This window comes from Penicillium soppii (genome assembly GCF_028829465.1).
Source record: "Penicillium soppii strain IBT 18220 chromosome Unknown utg000006l, whole genome shotgun sequence".
Classification (NCBI taxonomy): domain Eukaryota; kingdom Fungi; phylum Ascomycota; class Eurotiomycetes; order Eurotiales; family Aspergillaceae; genus Penicillium; species Penicillium soppii.
In genome coordinates this window covers 4,889,643-4,908,452 of record NW_026643236.1, presented here as the reverse complement: position 1 = coordinate 4,908,452, position 18,810 = coordinate 4,889,643, and the positions used below count along the sequence as shown (strand labels likewise).

The 18,810-nt window shown below is 43.7% G+C and overlaps 5 protein-coding genes across 5 annotated transcripts; 2 read left to right on the top strand and 3 right to left on the bottom strand.

Annotated features, from left to right (window-relative positions):
• Positions 1 to 587: 587 nt before the first annotated feature.
• Positions 588 to 2,356, bottom strand: N7529_009243 (FAD-binding oxidoreductase; the record flags this gene model as incomplete). The annotated part of the gene is made up of 5 exons (XM_057244770.1): positions 588 to 862; positions 962 to 1,170; positions 1,229 to 1,656; positions 1,723 to 2,190; positions 2,240 to 2,356. 5 exons carry the CDS (start codon positions 2,354 to 2,356, stop codon positions 588 to 590), a joined length of 1,497 nt encoding a protein of 498 aa, XP_057096308.1.
• Positions 2,357 to 3,341: 985 nt separating this feature from the next.
• Positions 3,342 to 4,319, top strand: N7529_009242 (uncharacterized protein; the record flags this gene model as incomplete). Its single annotated transcript, XM_057244769.1, has 1 exon — positions 3,342 to 4,319. One exon carries the CDS (start codon positions 3,342 to 3,344, stop codon positions 4,317 to 4,319), a length of 978 nt encoding a protein of 325 aa, XP_057096307.1.
• Positions 4,320 to 6,425: 2,106 nt separating this feature from the next.
• On the bottom strand, positions 6,426 to 7,283 carry N7529_009241 (NAD(P)-dependent oxidoreductase; the record flags this gene model as incomplete). The annotated part of the gene is made up of 1 exon (XM_057244768.1): positions 6,426 to 7,283. One exon carries the CDS (start codon positions 7,281 to 7,283, stop codon positions 6,426 to 6,428), a length of 858 nt encoding a protein of 285 aa, XP_057096306.1.
• Positions 7,284 to 14,282: 6,999 nt separating this feature from the next.
• N7529_009240 (HAT dimerization) lies at positions 14,283 to 14,486 on the bottom strand (the record flags this gene model as incomplete). Its single annotated transcript, XM_057244767.1, has 1 exon — positions 14,283 to 14,486. The coding sequence occupies one exon, from the start codon at positions 14,484 to 14,486 to the stop codon at positions 14,283 to 14,285; it is 204 nt and encodes a 67-aa protein (XP_057096305.1).
• Positions 14,487 to 15,400: 914 nt separating this feature from the next.
• N7529_009239 (retrotransposon gag protein) lies at positions 15,401 to 16,603 on the top strand (the record flags this gene model as incomplete). Its single annotated transcript, XM_057244766.1, has 1 exon — positions 15,401 to 16,603. The coding sequence occupies one exon, from the start codon at positions 15,401 to 15,403 to the stop codon at positions 16,601 to 16,603; it is 1,203 nt and encodes a 400-aa protein (XP_057096304.1).
• Between the last annotated feature and the right edge of the window lie 2,207 nt (positions 16,604 to 18,810).

Sequence of the window (18,810 nt, the reverse complement as noted above, 5' to 3'; positions counted from 1 at the left end):
GGATCCATATCTTTGAGTTTACTCTGGCCTTAGTCATCCCATCCACAGATAGCGCAATCGCTGTGTTCCAAGGTTGCCGTAAGCAGAGGACAACCAAAGAAGAAAAGAAAGTACTTTTGGCACTGTGTAGATTAAAATTTATTAATCTCTTTCACTTATGGATCCAATAACGTGATTACCCACCAAACCTGAAGTCAGGGTATAGACCCACTTTTCCTCCCATAGTAAAAGAAAAACCCTAACCTGGAGTCTGGCAGACTCCAGGTACCCCCTGGGATAGGGCATAGGTATACTACATGCCCGAAATGGTTTAAATTGTCAATTTAATGGTGTTTTGGTTGTTTAATTAAAGTTTAAAAAGTGTATAAAATATGATGTTTAGATGGGTTGCCGGAACGACCAAGATCCACGTTACTCTCTAGCAATTCACCGACACAATATGCTCGGGCATAACTGACTAAGCTTAATATGCAATGTGTATGGGGCCCACTGGCCCACTATCATAGCGGTCCATGTATTTTCTGAGGTATTGTATACTCGGGTTCCCAGTCATGTATTGTAACATAGCTTTCGACACCATATATGATTCAATCCAGCTTGAAATATCCCCTGCATAATCCGGTTGACGTAAATATGCCCTTAGGATCCACACTTCTCTGGATTTCCTTCAATTTTTGCAAATTAGCCTCTCCATAGCCAACAAACGGCTCCTGGTGTTTGCTTGCGTAGTTGATATATAGCCAGGGGTGGTGCTTCCCGGCTTTTTGTGCTGCAGAAACAGCTCTTTGGACCCATCTATCTGCGAACGCGTTGATGGCACAGTCATCGGCTTCGTGATTCCATCTGGGATTAAACAAAACAACTAAAATTGTTAGAAACTGAACCCTGTAAATATTTTCCTTTCCTCTCTCTCCTTGTGAATCCACCATGTTTATCTCAATGGGTAATGCGATCAACGTACCTGAAAGTGGCCTATCAGCTTCTATACGAGAGGCACTCCCTCCGTTTTGTTTGTTGGTGCGAAGAGCGGCCTCGTACAGAGGTTGGATCACAAGACTCGGGGCAAAGCCTGGGATGTTCTTGAGTGATCTCGATTCTTCAACCAAAATATCCTGCATCTCTCGGTCGAGATCTGCAGATGGATAGTAGGTCAACGTCGCATACAGATTTCTGATAATTATTAGCCTTGCCGTTACTCAAGTTCGAAACAATCGTAAGTAGAGCATACCGGCCACCAGCAGGCGAGATTAGGTCGAGGGAGAAGTTGCTCGGCCAGTCTGTCCGAAGAGTACTCGATTCGAACGGAATCGCGTTCAACTGTCTAAATGGCGCTGGGTCGGATGTCTCCTGTGCGTATTCTTGGTTCATCGTAAGGCTGAACTCGTCTTCCCTTGGGTCATAATCAAAGCTGTAGAAAAATGCCAGTGCGGTATCGTTTTTCCATGTAGTTGTCAACTGGTAGGCCTGCTCGAGGATCTCCTCCCTCTTATCCCCCGAGAAAGTTCTACCTCCTCCGTGTACCGGGCCTTGGGGAACAGCCGTCATTGTGAAATGCGTGACAATACCGAAATTATTCATACCTCCCCTAAGGGCAAAGTAAAGATCCGGGTGTGTTTGCTGATTGACGATTGCAACGGTAGCATTCGGCAAGACAAGCTTTCGGAGATCTGTCAGCAAACTCTTATCCACGAGACTGGGAATCAAAAGTCAAATCCTGCATACCTCATATTCTAAAACGTTATCCATCGCCAATCCGTACGTGGCAGACAGTCTGGAAAACCCTCCTCCAAGAGTAAACCCACCCAGGCCTACATCGGCAACCCTTCCACCAACCGTACTAAGGTTATATCTCTCAAGACCCTCATACAAACTGTATAACACATGGCCACTGCCCAGTTTCGCGCTCGATCGGTCGGAAGAAACCTCGATAGATCTCATCCTCTGCATATCAATAGTGACACCACCAACAGAAATAGAATCATCGGCGTCCCGAGCATGGCCACCTCCTTTGACCGCAAAACGACATGATGTATCCAAGATGATACGAAGAATAATCGACACGTCTTCAGTCGTTGTCGGCAGGACTCGACACGCAGATTGGGATTCTTGTTGCTTCGCATCCCAGACAGTGAGGTTAACGTTGCCTGGAAAGAATGCAAATAAACTGGAATCACCGGCCAAGCGCGAACACTAATTGAAATTTAGAAGGGCAAAAGATAGTGGAAGATATTCAACGTACTGCTTCCATACATCCTGACGAAGGGACGACTTCTCCTTGCCGTATTTCGACCGCCGCAGCGGAAAAGACTGGCAATAGGAAGAAGATGGCGCTAACAATTGTTTTCATTGCTTTCATTACTTCCCTTGCTGAAGTTTTTGATGAAAGAGATCGTGTTATGGAGTTTTAATCGTGGCAGCAGCCTCCCTCTATTTATTGACCAGCAATATTGAGTCAATTACTTGCCCCTTGCCCACGAATCCGAGCCGTCCTTGACAAAATGCAGGATGCTTACTATGGAGATGCCCACCCGGACGAGTAATTTTACTGGAGATTAAGGTTACATTTCCCTCAAGGATTTCCCTTTAACTCCGACCGTCTTCGCCAAGATGCTTACCATGGAGCAACCCGGAATATTAATGTTGCTGGAGGAGTTTCATAATAACTTTCCAGTTTAGTCCGGTATTAGCGCCTTCCAATTTGTAAACGTCTCAGGTTAATATATGGTTTTTGTAATTAGGCTTACAAAAAGAGTCGGCGCTCACGTGCTATGACGTAAGAGTTTGATAATCCGACGAAGCTATGTTGGGAACGTTATATGTCATAACACTTTGTTCTTTTTAAATGTTTATGAAAGTACTGAAAAGCATAAACCCTATGCAGCCCAAACCCCTTTTTTGGGGCATCATTGATGCCTTGATATCTCTTGTGTCAAAAGCTTCATTTTCATACTCAAGAGAATCGACTGACCATACTTGGCCGCATTGCTTGTTAATACCTATATAATGACAGTTAGTTACCTAGTTAACTACTTCAAGTGGTTGATAAGCTTCAATCTAAATGGAATTAGTTGCATACGCAAATTGGAGAATCAGGCCTCTGATCCCCACCGCATTGTGTAGGCCCTTCATGAACCAATTATTTCAAATGAGTAAGCATTGTGGATTCGAGTAGACCCACAATATAAGCATGATGCATATACCAAGGCCCCGATATTGGTTAGCGCCAAGACGAAAAAGTTAAAGACCCACAGCTTATGTATTTAAAAGAGCACTCCATAGGCTCCGTACAGCTTCGAAGTTAGTCAATATCTAGCTGTTCCTAAACCCGTATTGTCTTCACAATGCTCAGTCACTTTTTGATCTTTGTCTTTTTTTACGTGTTTGCATTTGCTGAAAACACCCCCAACTGTTACAATCACCATAATCATCGCAATCATCACGATCAGCTTTTGCGTGAAGTTTACCGATTTCCAAATGCTACTTGGGTTGAAAATATTGCCGTTCGACCGAATGGCAACTTGCTCGTTACTCTAGTGAATACACCCGAGGTCTGGGAGATTATACCTTCCGGGCCACTTGAACAATCTCGGGCACGCTTGATCCACCACTTCAGCGACGCTCAGATGGCGACAGGGATCACCGAGATCACACCTGATGTTTACGCACTCATAGTGTCCAACCACGTTTGGAAACTGGACCTAAGCAAGAAGGACGGGAAGGTCATTACAACACTGATCAACCATATTCCAATCGGAAGCTTGAATGGGATGGCAGTCTTGAACAAAGAAGCAGGATTGGTTGTTATCGCCGACTGTCAACTTGGGCTTGCGTGGCGACTTGACACAACTTCGGGGAAATACTCTGTGATGCTGAAGGACCAGACCATGGAGGCAAATTACGATATTGGGCCATTACTTGGAATCAATGGGGTGAAGGTGCTCGGCGATTACGTTTACTACGTCAATACCCCCCAGCGGCTTTATTGCCGAGTCCGGGTCGACACGTTTACTGGTCAGGCGGTGGGCCCATATGAAATAATCAGCAAAGGAGTTATCGCAGATGATTTTGCGATCAGTGCACACGGTGTAGCATATCTTGCTGGGCTTACAGACAATGTGGTCGCCAGGGCGTTTCTCAACGGGACACAGGAAGTTATTGCTGGGAGCTTGAATTCAACTGCGGTCATGACGGCCACCTCAGCGGCACTGGGACGAAACAAATACGCGAATGTTCTTTATATCACGACCGGTGGGGAGACAACGAACGTGACCAGCTATAGTGGAAAAGGAAAGATCATGGCACTTACTCTCGATCAATAAGACGGATAATGAATATTTGACATTATATATACAATAACAATTTTTGAATTTTCTACGTTCAATTCCAGTTAACCGGGCCTTACATTTTTTACTAAAAAAATACTAGACGCTCTAAAGGAGGGTCCACCACCCAAACCAACATATCACCCAAACTAAAAAAATCCACCAATTTCAACTTACCTTCTTCAACCAACAATATCTCTATCACCATGCCCAAAGATAACGCCAAAATTGAGACTCAAATTGCTAAGGCAATGGATAGTCTATCATAGCAGTCTAAGCCTAATATCTCTAAAACTACGCGTGAATTTAGCGTACCTTATAACCGGCTTCGGAATCCCTGGGCAGGTAGAAACTCCCTATTTTAACGCTAACCTAATGGTCGCAAGCTTGATTCTATATAAGAATCTGCTTTATACTAGTTTATTAATTACTTCGATAAAGCGGGCGCTACGATAAACTAGTCACAAATCGCAATTGTAACGAATTCAATTCTCGAAGAAGCGTATGCCGATCCCGTAATCCTACTACCTAAGATCGGCGAGCACTGGACTCGCCGGTTCTTAAAACGTAATCCTTAATATTATCGACGTCGCCGACAAGCCCTCAATATCGAAAGAAGCCGAGCGATGGATAAAGGGGTTGTGGAAAAGTGGTTCGATGAATATACCCGTATCGTTGTCAGGACCACAGTACTGAGCAGGTCTGATACATGTGCCTCGCAGGTCAAGATGACTGCGAGGCTAGGCCACGCAACCCTGCGCGGGGTTGCGATATACATTTGATGTATCACATCGCCCAGGCTCGCTAAGCATCGCCATATGATCCCACAGTAGTATAAAGATATCCAAGAGCTGGAGTCTCGGACTCCAGCGATTAGTTCAGCATCAAATTGTACTACTGCTCTCTCCGCTTATTTCCCGAATCCATCCAGAGTCCCAAGACCCTCGTAACGGGGTCTAACAAATTTTGACTAAAATCCAATATTTAAAGAGATGAGGCTAGCCTAAGCTAAGGAGATTAAGCTAAGCCGTATATCACCATTCACGACAGATTTTGCTTCTTCGTGCACACCTAGTATTATTACAATCTGAGCTCGAAGAACGGACATCTTCTCGAAACGGCTTAATAAAGACAATTGTTTGTAAGCAGGAGCTACCTAAAGCCCAGCTTCCCCCGGGCTAGATATGTCTAGTTGGATTTTTTCAATCCAGCATTTTCTCAGGAAATGTAATGACCGGCCAGTTAATAGAGATACGCCCGATTTAGCCGCTCTATTGATTAACTAACTCTATCGCCTATACGCGTATACTATCCATTTCGTGTCTTCTTGGCTATTTTAAGTGGAAGTGCCGTTAATATATCGTCTTATAGGTCATGTAGTAGACTATACCTCTTCCGAAAGAACAGACTGAACGATGATTGAATTACGGCTGATACTGCTTTTCGATAATTTCATGCGACAACGCCGCAATTGCTATTTCAAATAGTCGAAAAGTGTTTCTTGGCAGACGACTGCATTTGGGATTCTATAGCAAGGGCATCACTCACGCACGGGCTTTTAGAAAAACCAGCTCGCTCATGTTGCGAGTGTAATAAGATCACCATATTGCAAAGACCAACTTTCGCGAGTCAAATAGATGTCTATATGTAAGCTCTGAAGATAACTTTGACGCTACAGTTGTGCCCGACATCGCCTTCCATGTCAGAAACACAGACAGGCTCTTTCAAACCCTAATCACATGGTTACTCCCGTACTTTAGATCATGATTCGGTTTCGAACGGTAAAATACAAACACAAGAGACCTGTAATGTTATATATTATTACCGATTTAAAAATACCTATGCCCGCTATGCGTTGCCCCAACCCAAACATCCCAACTCAGGCAAAGAACCAATCTTAAAACGTTGCAAAATGGCGCGAAACCTGAATTCCTGGAAGAGTAACATGGTGCAGATATATTAAGCAGCAAGAATAGCCTGACTACATCACAAATGGCCAAACTGGCAATGTGTAGCGAGCGTTCCATTAACATACGCAAGAACATGCGGTTGTTCCGCAGTCCTAATTTCTGGCGGGCAAGAAGTATTACATACAGGATCAAGTCATGATGTCTTCGCAAAATCAATCAAAGCAGAAATATCATCACCGCTATGACCAGCCGCCACTGCCTTCTCCATCAATTGTTTCATCGGACGAATGAAATCAGCGGAGACTTGCTGGGCCGCACTCGTGTCAATAATATTCTGGATAGCAACTAATTGCATGGCGATATTTGACCCTTCACTGGCATACTTTCCCTCGTCAATCTGCTTTGCCATCCCTTTAGTGTACTCGGTCATTGCTCCCAGCCAGGGTACCAAGAGGTCCGTGAACTTAACGGCGGGTGTGCTCGACCTCACGAGCGCAGTTGCATGTAGGAAGCCTAAGAAGAGACCATACATGCCGCTAAGTAGAGCCAGGTCATGCAGGGATGCAGCGCCCGCATCCTCACTGAGGAAGATACACTTAGCTAGCACCAACAGATCGGGTTCGTCGGCCTTAAATGCTTGTTGTGACCCGCTGTACAGAATGAGAGCATGAGGTGAACCAATCATAGAAGGGGTAGCCATAATTCCGCCGTGGATGTATCGAGCACCGTGGCCAACGATCAGATCTGATAGCTTACGAGCTTGGTCAGGTGTTCCGTTCGTTAGGTTGATAATGGTCTTGCCATGGAGTTGGTCAAGAGCTCCGGCGAGGGTTGTTTGGACAGCGGCATTGTTGAGGAGGCAGATAATGATCAGATCGCTTGTATTGATGCAATCCACCGCTGTTTGGGCAATATTTGCGCCTTTGTCGAGCAAAGGGCCTGCTTTTTCTGGAGATCGATTCCATACAGCGACTTTGTATTTCTCTTCGAGAAACCGAGCCGCCAGGGCTGTCCCCATAGCCCCAAGACCAAGAATGCTGACAGATGACATTCTAATGAAACTTTGAGAGGGAGGGCTGACCTAGCTGCTGATTGATACATGCACTTAGGAATTCCGACTTGATTTTATATATGAGGTCCGTTGTATATCGACACATGTTAGTATCTGTATGCTTGGCAGCCAAGACTTGCTTGGAAATCAGTGTGGATATACCTCGTATTTTACAAATCAACAGGAGAATGCCAAGTGCATTGACTCATTTCGTCGTATTCCCAATATAAGACAATTCAGCGACAGAAGCTGGATGTTCAGGTAACGTTATCCACGGCCAAGCCGGTCAAATCAGGCTTCGAATTATGGACGAACGACCTAAGAAATAAAGAAATAAATTATAGACTATTGTATCTTTCTTGCCAGTATCGTAAGAAGGAGCTGGTATTATTACATGTAGGTACAAACCATGTTATTTTACCGTATCATGTGATTAGTGTTTGAAAGAGCATTTCCTTGTTTCTGACATGGAAGGCGAAGTCGGGCGTTGCTGTACCTAGATTCGATCGCAGCTTCAATTGGTTGGTCTGTCTCGAAGAGCAATGTCCGACTCGGCGGCGAAGACGAGGGGTTCTCACCACTACATTCCCGATTCGCCCGTAAAAACCTTATTCGCATTTTGGGAAGAGCACTTAATTATTCCAAAGTATAGATCTTGCTTATCTGGCGTATTTTTGACCCCTTGTAGCTAGAGGGACAATACTTCCACATTTTGTTTAGACGCGTTCGGAGCCCTAAGTGATTTCAATACGAAGCCCGAGCTGTCTTGAAGTTTGAAGAACATACATATTTGTAAAGGAATATACCGAAATGATTAGTATAGGACAAGTAGTCACACTTACTAGCTTTAATGCTATATAAGACTTCGCTGACTTTGCTCTAGTGGTTAATTTTCTCCGTTATAGCGTGTATATAGGCAATCCTGTGCAATTATATATAGGCCAGAGCTCTCTGCTGTGACCATAAATTAGACGTAGAATTCTATATGCAAGCGGCCAAGAATAGAGATCGATCTCTATGGTCATTCCGTACGGTAAGCTAGACACTGGAAAGGTTAGCAAAGCGTAAACTGATTATTTCGGAGAATAGTTTAAGACATAAAGATTTCAGGTGACTATAAGAATTTATTGTCTATTATATCAGGCAGGAACGTGTAAAATAGTTAACATTAGTGCCAAACTTATACGAAGCTTTTCCAATAGATATCCTCCCAGCAGCGGATCACATTACGTCTTATTACTAAGAAGCGCACGAACATTTACATTTGAATTACTATAATATAGATTGCAAAATTCAACTTGTTTGTCTAAGGATCAATACTTGATAGAAGACCTACTTATTAACAACAGAAACAGATTGAAATATGCGAGATGTGGATAGATGGCAAGATGGTTGTTATACATCTTAATCGCACTATATATAACCTTCTATCGTCTCTGTGGTGATATCTCTTAGAACTTAGGGGCCTTAGTAGTGACAACCCGAGATTATACCTCTTTTCCCGTTAAAGGTCTTCTTCGTTAATGTTACGCAGATACGAAAGTGTAAAGTATAGGGGGGTTCTAGTGTTTACAGGATAGGGCCTGTCAACTAGGTAAGACGAAGATGGCTCCGGAACAGATGTATTATGTGGATAGTACAGAGACTGATTCTTGGGGAACTTCCAGGTTCCCAAGAATGGACTATTGATCATCGATAGGAGCGGGGTAGAGTGGCGGTCAGAGTACGCTCTGTGATCGACAGTGACACGCTGGCTATAACCCGTCTCTATGACAGGTTTTCTGAAGATTCAGGATCCACTCCGTTACAGAAAGCCTGCTCACTTACTCCTATAACCCGATTTTCGCTCTTACTATCTGCTAATGTCCTCTGATCGTCCCTCTCTCGCTCCTACCACCTATCCGCGTGGATGTACTATAGTGCGTAGGGTACTGATCTTTTCTAAATACGGCGTAGAGCTATGAAGATAGAGACTCTAGGTAATGCTAGTAGCACCGGTCCGGGGTTATAGAACGCCTATCTATCTACTAGATATTAAAGTTGTTACTAAAAAGACCAGATGAAAAGTGATTCAAAAAGGCCTTATAGCTTAGTAGGTATAGACTTCGTGTGGTCCCTCCTATAGTGACTTTCATAATACAAAACGACGGTAGCTAATCCGCCGCCGGATTAATAACTATCGTATTATAAGGCAGGGTTATTAAGGCTGCGAGAGGGCTCTATATCAGACCCCTAAAGTCCCTATCTATGTCTTATGTCGCTATCACGTTCCCACCAATATCTCCTCGAGTCAGCTGTTCGCCGTGATTCTGAATATCGATATTGTTTTCGGGAGGGTCGCCACTGTTTTCTTCACTAATACTATCTAAAAGATAGCTAAAGAATGCCTTAAAAACCGATTGTCGGAGAAAGCCCGCTATCACGCGAACCGGTGTCTGGCTTTACTATAGCGACTCTACTGATAAAGCGAATCGATCTGCCTCGACCGTATTTGCGTATAGCTTACTATATCTTTTCGTAACTTCTATTTCTTTAGAACTATCTTCTAGATATTCACACGGTTTTAGAAAAGGTAGCTTAGATGTTATAAATAACGACTCGTCTATAGCCGGTGGCCGGAATCCCCTCTGTCACGGGTAGACTGCGGCAACATCCTCAATATCCATGGATATCCACATATCCTCTCCGCAGATTGCGGATATAGTATATCACCCAATATCCGCAATCCTCAATTTTGTGGATATGGTATACCACCTAATATCCTCTGGATATTTGAGGATATCCAGTGGATATCAAACAGGCCAAACATGCCTAGCCTCACGACTCTTTTAAGTATGTATAATTTATGCAGTTTCCTACGTATTTTTAATGTAATCATAGTGTAATTATTAACTTTCAAGATTTCAATTTAGTAAATAAAATTCCGTTATCTCCATATAATATCAACTACCTTAAATCAATCTGAAATCCATCAGGTAACCTAGGCTGCTTTCGAATTCGTCCTGACCGTCCTAGCATACTCTTATCTATTGGCATTTCTGGAAGGTCATCGTCATCTTCATCAAGAGATTCAGATAATCGTTTCTTTGATCGCTTACGCTGCACTTGCTTACTTTGATCATTATTCCTCTCATCATCTAAATCATCATTACAGCTCCTCTTCTGTTGTGTGTCCTGTATGCTAGGCTCTTGATCCTCCTCTTCGTTGTCACTAATTGGCTTAAGAGTTTCAAGATAGAGCATTGGTTTCCGAGCTTGGTCTAATAACGCAGCTTCCCTAATAGAGAGATACTCCTTAATAACCTCTATCTCCTTCTGCTTAACGTCAAAATTAGTGGCGAATTGATAGAGCATTAATCCTCGGATGGTACTTGGTTTCAATTAACCGCGACGATAGTGGCAGATATCGCGAGCGCAATTAAATAATCGCTCAACGCCTACACCACTAGCTGGGATCGAGAGAATATCCCGTGCTATCCTCGCAAGGATAGGAAACTTAAGCTTATGGTCTTTCTAGAATGCTCTTAGCTTCTAAATCTTAATCCCGCGGGCAAGATACCTCGCGATCTCATCATCTTCAGGCTTTGAGAGCTTATCCTAGGGCTGGTTTTGAGATGCACAAGCAGCATCTAGATCACTATATTCATTATCCGGGGCCTCTCTCGTGGTATCTTATAAGACTGTATTATCTGAATCACGGTGAAGTATCTCTTTATATCGTTGAAACTCTCGCTTGAGAACTCTATGATAGTGATTAATATAGTCAATATCACCTTGCCAGTCTGACGATGCGAAATATCGAAGTTTCTTTGATAGGCAAAGGATTGTCGCGAGTGTATAGATATCGCCATATGATTTATAATCAGTCGTAGTGTAGTACTTTAAGAGCTTCCGCTTAGCAGTCTAAAGAGCCTAGAGCATATGCTTCTTCCAGACAACACCTTTATTCTTTAACTTACACTCAGCTTTATCTAGATAAGAGAAAAGCTTATTATAAATACTATAGATGTTGTGTGTGGTAATATCCCTAGTCTTTGATAACATAGTGGTGAAGTCAAAGAAAGGCTTTATAAGAAGAAGAAGATATTCAATCTGTCGCCACTCTTCTTGATCAAGTTTAAAGTGTAGATACTGATAATCTATACAATACTGGTCATAGAATGGTTATAACCTTTTAGCACGATTGAGTATTATAAAGGTTGAGTTCCATCGGGTTTAGACATCCTAAATAGGAACCAAACGAGGCTTATTAGTTTAAAGAGCTATAAATGACTCCCGGCGTTATAGGCTCGCATTAATAAAGACCGCAAGACCTCGGATCTTGGACTTTCTTATTAGAATAAACTCAGAAGCCTAAGGGAGATAGAGGACTGACCTTCTTTAAGGTATCTGCAATTTGCCGACTTGAGCCAGATTGTTTAGTCTAGAATAAATATATTCGCTCGTCAGGCCACTCTAGTTCAATCTCTTTATTAGGTGGTGTTACTTTCAGCTTCCTAAGAAGCTTATTTAAGCTTAATTAGATCATATGCGTAATACACGGAACTCGGAAGATTAAGGTATCTAGTTGGCTCTACGACTAAATAGTCTCTTGGATGTTTATCACCAAGGTATTATTGTTAGTTGCGTTATCTGTTGTCACAGATAAGACACGATTGGTGATTCTATGATTGTTCAAGAGCTGAGTAACGGTCTTACTTAGATTTTCACTAGTATGAGACCCATAAAGATGCTTAAATCTAAGAAGAACTTTACAATAATTCCAATCCTGATTAAGAAAGTAGCCTATAATAGCCATGAAAGCTTACTAAAATGGCGATGTCTAGCAATCAAGCGCTAGTAAAAGGCGACTCCTATCTAGAAGTCTTCTAAGAATCTCCTTCTAGTCATTTTTAACTGTAGAATCAAGATAACGTCGTATACTTCGCGCGGATGGTATATCGATCTTGCTTTAAGCTTGTTAAATGACCTCTACTAGGTCCTTGAATTGGGTATGCTCCACGATTCGGAAGGGTAGGTGAGCCGCTAAGATAAAGTCTAGGATCGCTTTAACGAGACGCTCCTAGGAGAAAGGTTGGTGTTTTGGGATCGATAGCTTTAGGATAATTATCAAGATTAGTAAAAGAGATATTAAAAATCTTAATAATAGAGTAATATACTATCTTTCTTAGTAGCTGATCAACCCTCTGAGTAACTGGCTTCCGAGTACAGGTGCCTGCCTTAATATGTGCATTTATCGGTGATGACCTAGTACGGCGATATCTTGGATGAACAAGGGTACAGAGGCATGATATGCACATAACCTTTGGCTTGCCAGTCTTCTTATGTGTAACCTGATTAAAATTGTCCCAGACACTTGAAGTCTTTTTCCCATCCCAACGGATAGAGTCTTGTATATCAGGTGTTGATCTAGACTCTGTAGTTAACCACCAACTTATAAAGCGCTTACGAGATTCTTCCATCTCGCTGCTAGGCTTAGAGGAATAGAGGACCTAATACTGCTGAAGAGGGAGGCTAACACGCGTAAGCGAGAGGGGTGCAATCGGAGATGAAATTTGAGACGTAGATATCAATAGAGTTTGGCTGCTAATAAGCTTAGAGATATTATCTGAATAAAGAAGGTCGGTATTTAGACCTAGATCTGAATTAGCGTAGAAGGAGTAGTGGGATTGAGATGCTTGTGAGTAAGACATGGTGTACTTGATCACTATGTCAGAGAGAGAGAGAAACTTACATATAGAACGAGCTGAAAATATCAGAATTATGGCAAATATGCTGTAACTCGTAAGTTGCGGGTGCGTACTTGACATCTCTTACTTTTGATGGCGATGATTGGCTATTACTAATCACTGGTGTGGATATTTGAGGATAATTGAGGATATATTGTGGATATCCGCATGGATATCCTTAGATATCCTCAACCTTGCCGCCATATTCACCAAGTCCGCTGTTAATAACATTGGAGCTTCCGACCGGTAATCTTCGAGAGAATCTATTTAGAATCATTATATACTTGAAAGTTAGGCTTAGATCATTAATTTAAAGCTAAATTAACTAAATTTGACCGGGAAATAGCGAGTTTGGTTAAATATACTTAGTTCAGCTGAGAGATGCTATACTTCTTCCATGAGTAAATATATATTTCCATGGTAAAGTAAAGTGAAATAACAAAAAATCATGTTTTCCCCCAATACACTTTGAAAATAAAGATTGATGCTATAAGTAATAATAAAGCTAATAAATATTGGTTAATACATAGGTATTACTTAATATTTCATTGGGAAATAGGATAAATAAGGGTAGTAGTATGGTCAGGACCAAACCTATGTATCTTTTGTTCTGAAAAATAAATTAATAAGCTGTATAAGAGGCACATGACGACCCCTAAGTAGATAATCAAGCGAGAGTTATGCTAGTGCGGATATCCGCAGAATATCCTCATATCCTCGCGGATATCCATGGATATCCTCATTGAGGATATGGTATGAAAGTAATATCCATTATCCTCAATTTGCGGATATGGTATTGAGCCTAATATCCAATGGAGAGGATATGCCGCAGTCTAGTCACGGGCCAGAGCCCATTGGATATCACGTGCTACCACGTGACCCACACCTGGGGTTATTATGGAGAACCCCGCGTCAGATAGTTCCTTTCCTCAAGATGAATGTAAACAGCATTAGACTGCGACATCGCCCATGGACGGGCTGGTGGGCATGCCCATGGACGGGCCCTACCCTTAGGGCCTATAGCCCATGGGCGTCGTGGGCGCCTATGGGCCTTTTTAGTAAGCAGAATTCCTTGACCTCGTGACTTGCATTATTTGTGCATTTTAGCTCTGTATGTTTAAGTAATTTGATTACATGTAGACAGCAGTGGCATTGGCATACAGTAGGTTTAACAGGCATTTATTATAGACATATATTCACACTAATACGATACAAATTGATCATCACTAGGTTTGCCACGCTTCCTTGCTTCTCTTAACCCAGGGCGCCTTTAAGTGCCACTCTCATCTCCATAAAGAGGGAGATGAGGACTGCTCTCATCTTCGCTGTCGACTAGCTCACTTCTCTGTCGCTTCCGCGCACTTAGCACTATAGAAGGATAAGGAAGCTGACTCGCTATTACAAACTCGTGCTCGATCAGTCCGACAGGATCATTATCCTCGCAATCCTCACTATCGCTGATTGGTTCAGGCATGTCAGTGGTAAGCTCAGCCTCTCTCTGTTCGTCTGCTTCTTGTATAGAATCTAAGGACATATCCTCATCGGGTAGTTCTTCTATTTCAATGTCGAATTGGGTTCTACACCGGAACATCATGATATCCTAGACTGTCTTCGCACTCAGCCGCCCACGCCGGTAGTGGCAGACATCCCGTGCTGAATTAAAAAGACGTTCAACTCTAGCGCCTATTGCGGGAATAGAGAGAGTGTCGCGAGTAACACTTAAGAGAATCGGGAATTCATTCTTATATTCCTTCTAGAATTGCAAAGGATCGACTTTTCTCCTTGCTATAATAGGTATAAGTATTCCCGCTCGTAATAATAGTGAATATAACGTACGCTTTTCAAGATATCTAGCGAGTTCGTGCTCTGATGTTGATAGATTGGAGTGAATATGAGGCCGAAGGTCGAGGAGAGCGTCTAGGTCACTTATACTGGCTAAGTGACGGTAGGGGGGTTGCTCTCCTCGTAGGGATTGTGTCTGGGTGTGTCTTTAGGCGTAAGGAGCTATAAACTGGCGAAGCGTTTCCTTGTACTGATCACTCCATTTTGTGTCGTTCTCCGACGTACCCCATGTCACGGGCCAGAGCCCATTGGATATCACGTGCTACCACGTGACCCACACCTGGGGTTATTATGGAGAACCCCGCGTCAGATAGTTCCTTTCCTCAAGATGAATGTAAACAGCATGTTGGCCTAGCCCTAATTGAATCAATTCAGCTACAGCCCTTCACATACATTCATCTTCCGATTCGAATCGTTAAACACCACCGGAAAGCCCTAGAAACAACCATCTAGGCAATAACAGAAGAAACAATTCGTACCGTGGATCCCCACCGATCCACCCACGAAACACCAACGGAACGGAACGGAAGCAACCGAGCATAATCAATGGAGTCTCAGGAGCAACAACAGGTCCCTCAGTGGGCAGCGCTCATGATGCAGCAGCTGGAACAGAACCAGCAGGCACATGACCGAGCAATGGAACAACAGGCCGAGCGAATTAGAAAGCTTGAAGGACTAGTAGCACAGATCATAGTCAACAACAAAAACAACGGAATGGATGGTGGAGAGGATCGCCACCGATCCGCGACCGAAACGCCATCGGAACAGACGAACGAGAGTCAGGAGGAGCCCCATCGCCTACCGCGACCAAGGCTCCCTGACCCCGCACTATTCGCAGGCAGCGTTAAGGACTGGCCTACTTGGCGAATCACGATAGAAAACAAGCTCGCGATTGACGGCCCAGCCATCGGGTCGAGATCCGCCCAGTTTGTTTACGTATTCTCACGACTGGAGAAGCTAGCATGGAAGAATACCGGAACGTTCGTGAAACACCGCCGGGACACTGCCGGACCAGAGGACCTGATTGGATACCTAGAGACCATTTATGGTGATCCGAACGCACAGGCAAGAGCAGCCCGTCGGCTCCACCAGATGACTCAGGCCGAGGGGACCGCCTTCTCTAAATTCCTGCCACGGCTAGAGAAGGAGTTCGCCGACGCTGGAGCTCTAGATTGGCCCGACGAAGCGAAACGACAGATCTTGCTAGGATCGTTAAATAGCACTATGAGCGGTCCGCTTATGAATCGTGGCATTCCCGCTACCTTTTCGGGACTTGTTAGCCGACTACATGAGATTAGCACGGATATAGACGCATTGAACAGCAATAAGCCGTCCTCACGTCGTACCGCGAAGCTAAACAACAGCGACGAAATGGACTGGACCCCGACGATTGCAATCAACCGTACGGATGCCTATAAAGATCGTAGGCGTATCGGCACCGAGCAGCAGCCGAAACGGGCTCGGTGGGCTAGTGAAGACGAAATGCACGACCGCCGTCGAGAAGGAAGATGCCTTCGTTGCGGTAAAACAGGGTGCCGTATTGCTGAATGCCCTTACCTGCCGGCTAAAAGGCCGGAGTCGAACCGAGTAGCAGCTAGCTCTGCGAAGGAAGAAGGTCGTTTCGCCGCCGAATCGGAGGCGAAACCAAAACGAAAAACACGCGTGAGGAAGTCGAAACCAGTTGCCGAGAGCGAGTCGAGCAACGATGAATACGCGACAACCAGTAGTAGCGAGTCGGAAACCGAATAGGTCCTGTTCTGAGCTGCGAGTAGGAGCGAAAAGGGGGTCGAGAAGCTAGCGATCCGACGCCGCATACAGTCCGGTTAGATGTGCCAACTGGCGTTCATCCAGTGTTCCACGTTGAATTGGTGCGGCCGGCTGCATCGGATCCGTTTCCGTCACAAATCGTTGACGATACGCAGCCGGCACCAATTGAAGTCGATGGCGAATTGGAATATGAGGTGGAAGAGATTCTCGACTGGCGAGAGAAGCGCGCTGGTCGAAACACGCAGATAGAAGTGTTGGTAAGATGGGCTGGTTATGCAGAGACGACATGGGAGAGATTGGACGTTGTAGAGAATTGTTCGGCATTGGATAGGTACGAGAAGCGATTCGGTCCCGTTCCGGGACCTTCTCGCCACCGGATCGACGACGACGGAGACATCGTTATCCCCGCTGTGAGATTACATCGTTGTTAAAGGGAGAGGAGGGGGTACTGTCACGGGCCAGAGCCCATTGGATATCACGTGCTACCACGTGACCCACACCTGGGGTTATTATGGAGAACCCCGCGTCAGATAGTTCCTTTCCTCAAGATGAATGTAAACAGCATGTTGGCCTAGCCCTAATTGAATCAATTCAGCTACAGCCCTTCACACCCCACGCCTTACTTGAGAAGAAGTGAAGCTTATGCTAGGGTGTAAGAATTGTTCTAATCGCGTAGAGACTACCATAGATCTCTTTCGTCTTTGTGTAGTAAGATAAAAGCTTTACCATCCTAGCATTGAGGGCTTATAGCATCGCCTTCTTCTAAGGTATGGTTTTCGGAGTGAGTCGTGCGATCGATTCCTCGAAGTGCTCGAAGAGGGCGTTATAAATACCAAAAATATAATATACCGTTATTTCTTTGGTCTTTGAAAGCACTATAGTAAAGCGGTAGAAAGGCTCTGTAATATATAGAAGGTAGTCGACCTACCGCTATTCTGCCTTACTAAGTTTGTATTTCTAGGTCCTAATGTTATTATAGTATTTATCGTAGGGCTTGCTAAGGCGTTTCGCACGACGAAGTATTAGGAAGGTTGAATTCTAGCGTGTACGGACATCTTAGATAGGCGTAAGTTTCGTTCTATTGGTCTAGAGACGGAAGAAATCATCGCGACGTTAGGGGCTTGTATTAATGAACATAGCAAGCCCTCGAATCTATATATTTATTAGGTATGTTAAATAATAAAAATAGTAATATACTTACCTTAATAAGGGTTTGTATAATGACTTGTTCACTCTAGGAAGCACGGAGCGATAGAGCTTAGGCTTAGGCTTAGACATCTGAAACATTCCGATCTATAATATCGTTCTAGGGATCGGCCTTCACTGATCTAAGTAGCTCGCGAAGGCTTAGCTGGATAACATGTGTAAGATAAGGGATTCGAACAACCACTAGGCTATTCGGTAGTTCAAGGGAGTCAATAGAGTCTTAAACTACCTATACTAAAGTTGTGTTATTTGATGCGTTATCTAATGTAATCGCTAACACGCGATCAGTAATATCAAGCTTCTTAAAGATCTCTATAAGCACTTCACTTAGATTTATACTAGAATGCGCCCTATCAAGTGGTTCGAAACCAAGTAGGAGCTCACGGTAATTCTAGTCTCGGTCGATAAAGTACCCTATGATCGCTATGAATGCTTACTGAAAAGGCGATGTCTAGCAGTCAAGGGCGATTAAGAGCTTCGTATCTTTTAGTAAGGTAACGAGAATTGTATACTGCTCCTTATCGACTAATTTCTTTAGCCGGCGTTAAGCAGTGCGAGGATAGAGTAAAGTAGGTTTAGCTAGAGCCTTTTGTGCCATTCGAATCAAGGAAGCAAACTGTTTCCTCTCAAGTATCCGGAAAGGTAGGTTTAGACTAGTAAGACATTTAATCTGCTCTCTTTCCCATTTATCATTCGAGAATTTTGAGATATAAGAAGGCTCTAGTGCTTAATATATAGTAGTGTTAGTTATCTTAAAGGGTATAATCATATAAGACTTACCGATATATGCTATATAGTCTCTTTAATCGACCGTTGTGTAGACTTGCTTTTACCACCCTTTTAGCATCTACCTAAGGTCATATACCGCTTTAGTGTGTTAGTGCCGCTTTGCTTCGCGCTTAGATAAGGCAGTATGGCCCCACAAGTCCGATATATAACCAAAGGTTCGCCTGTAATATAATGTGCTACCTGGTCGAAGTTCT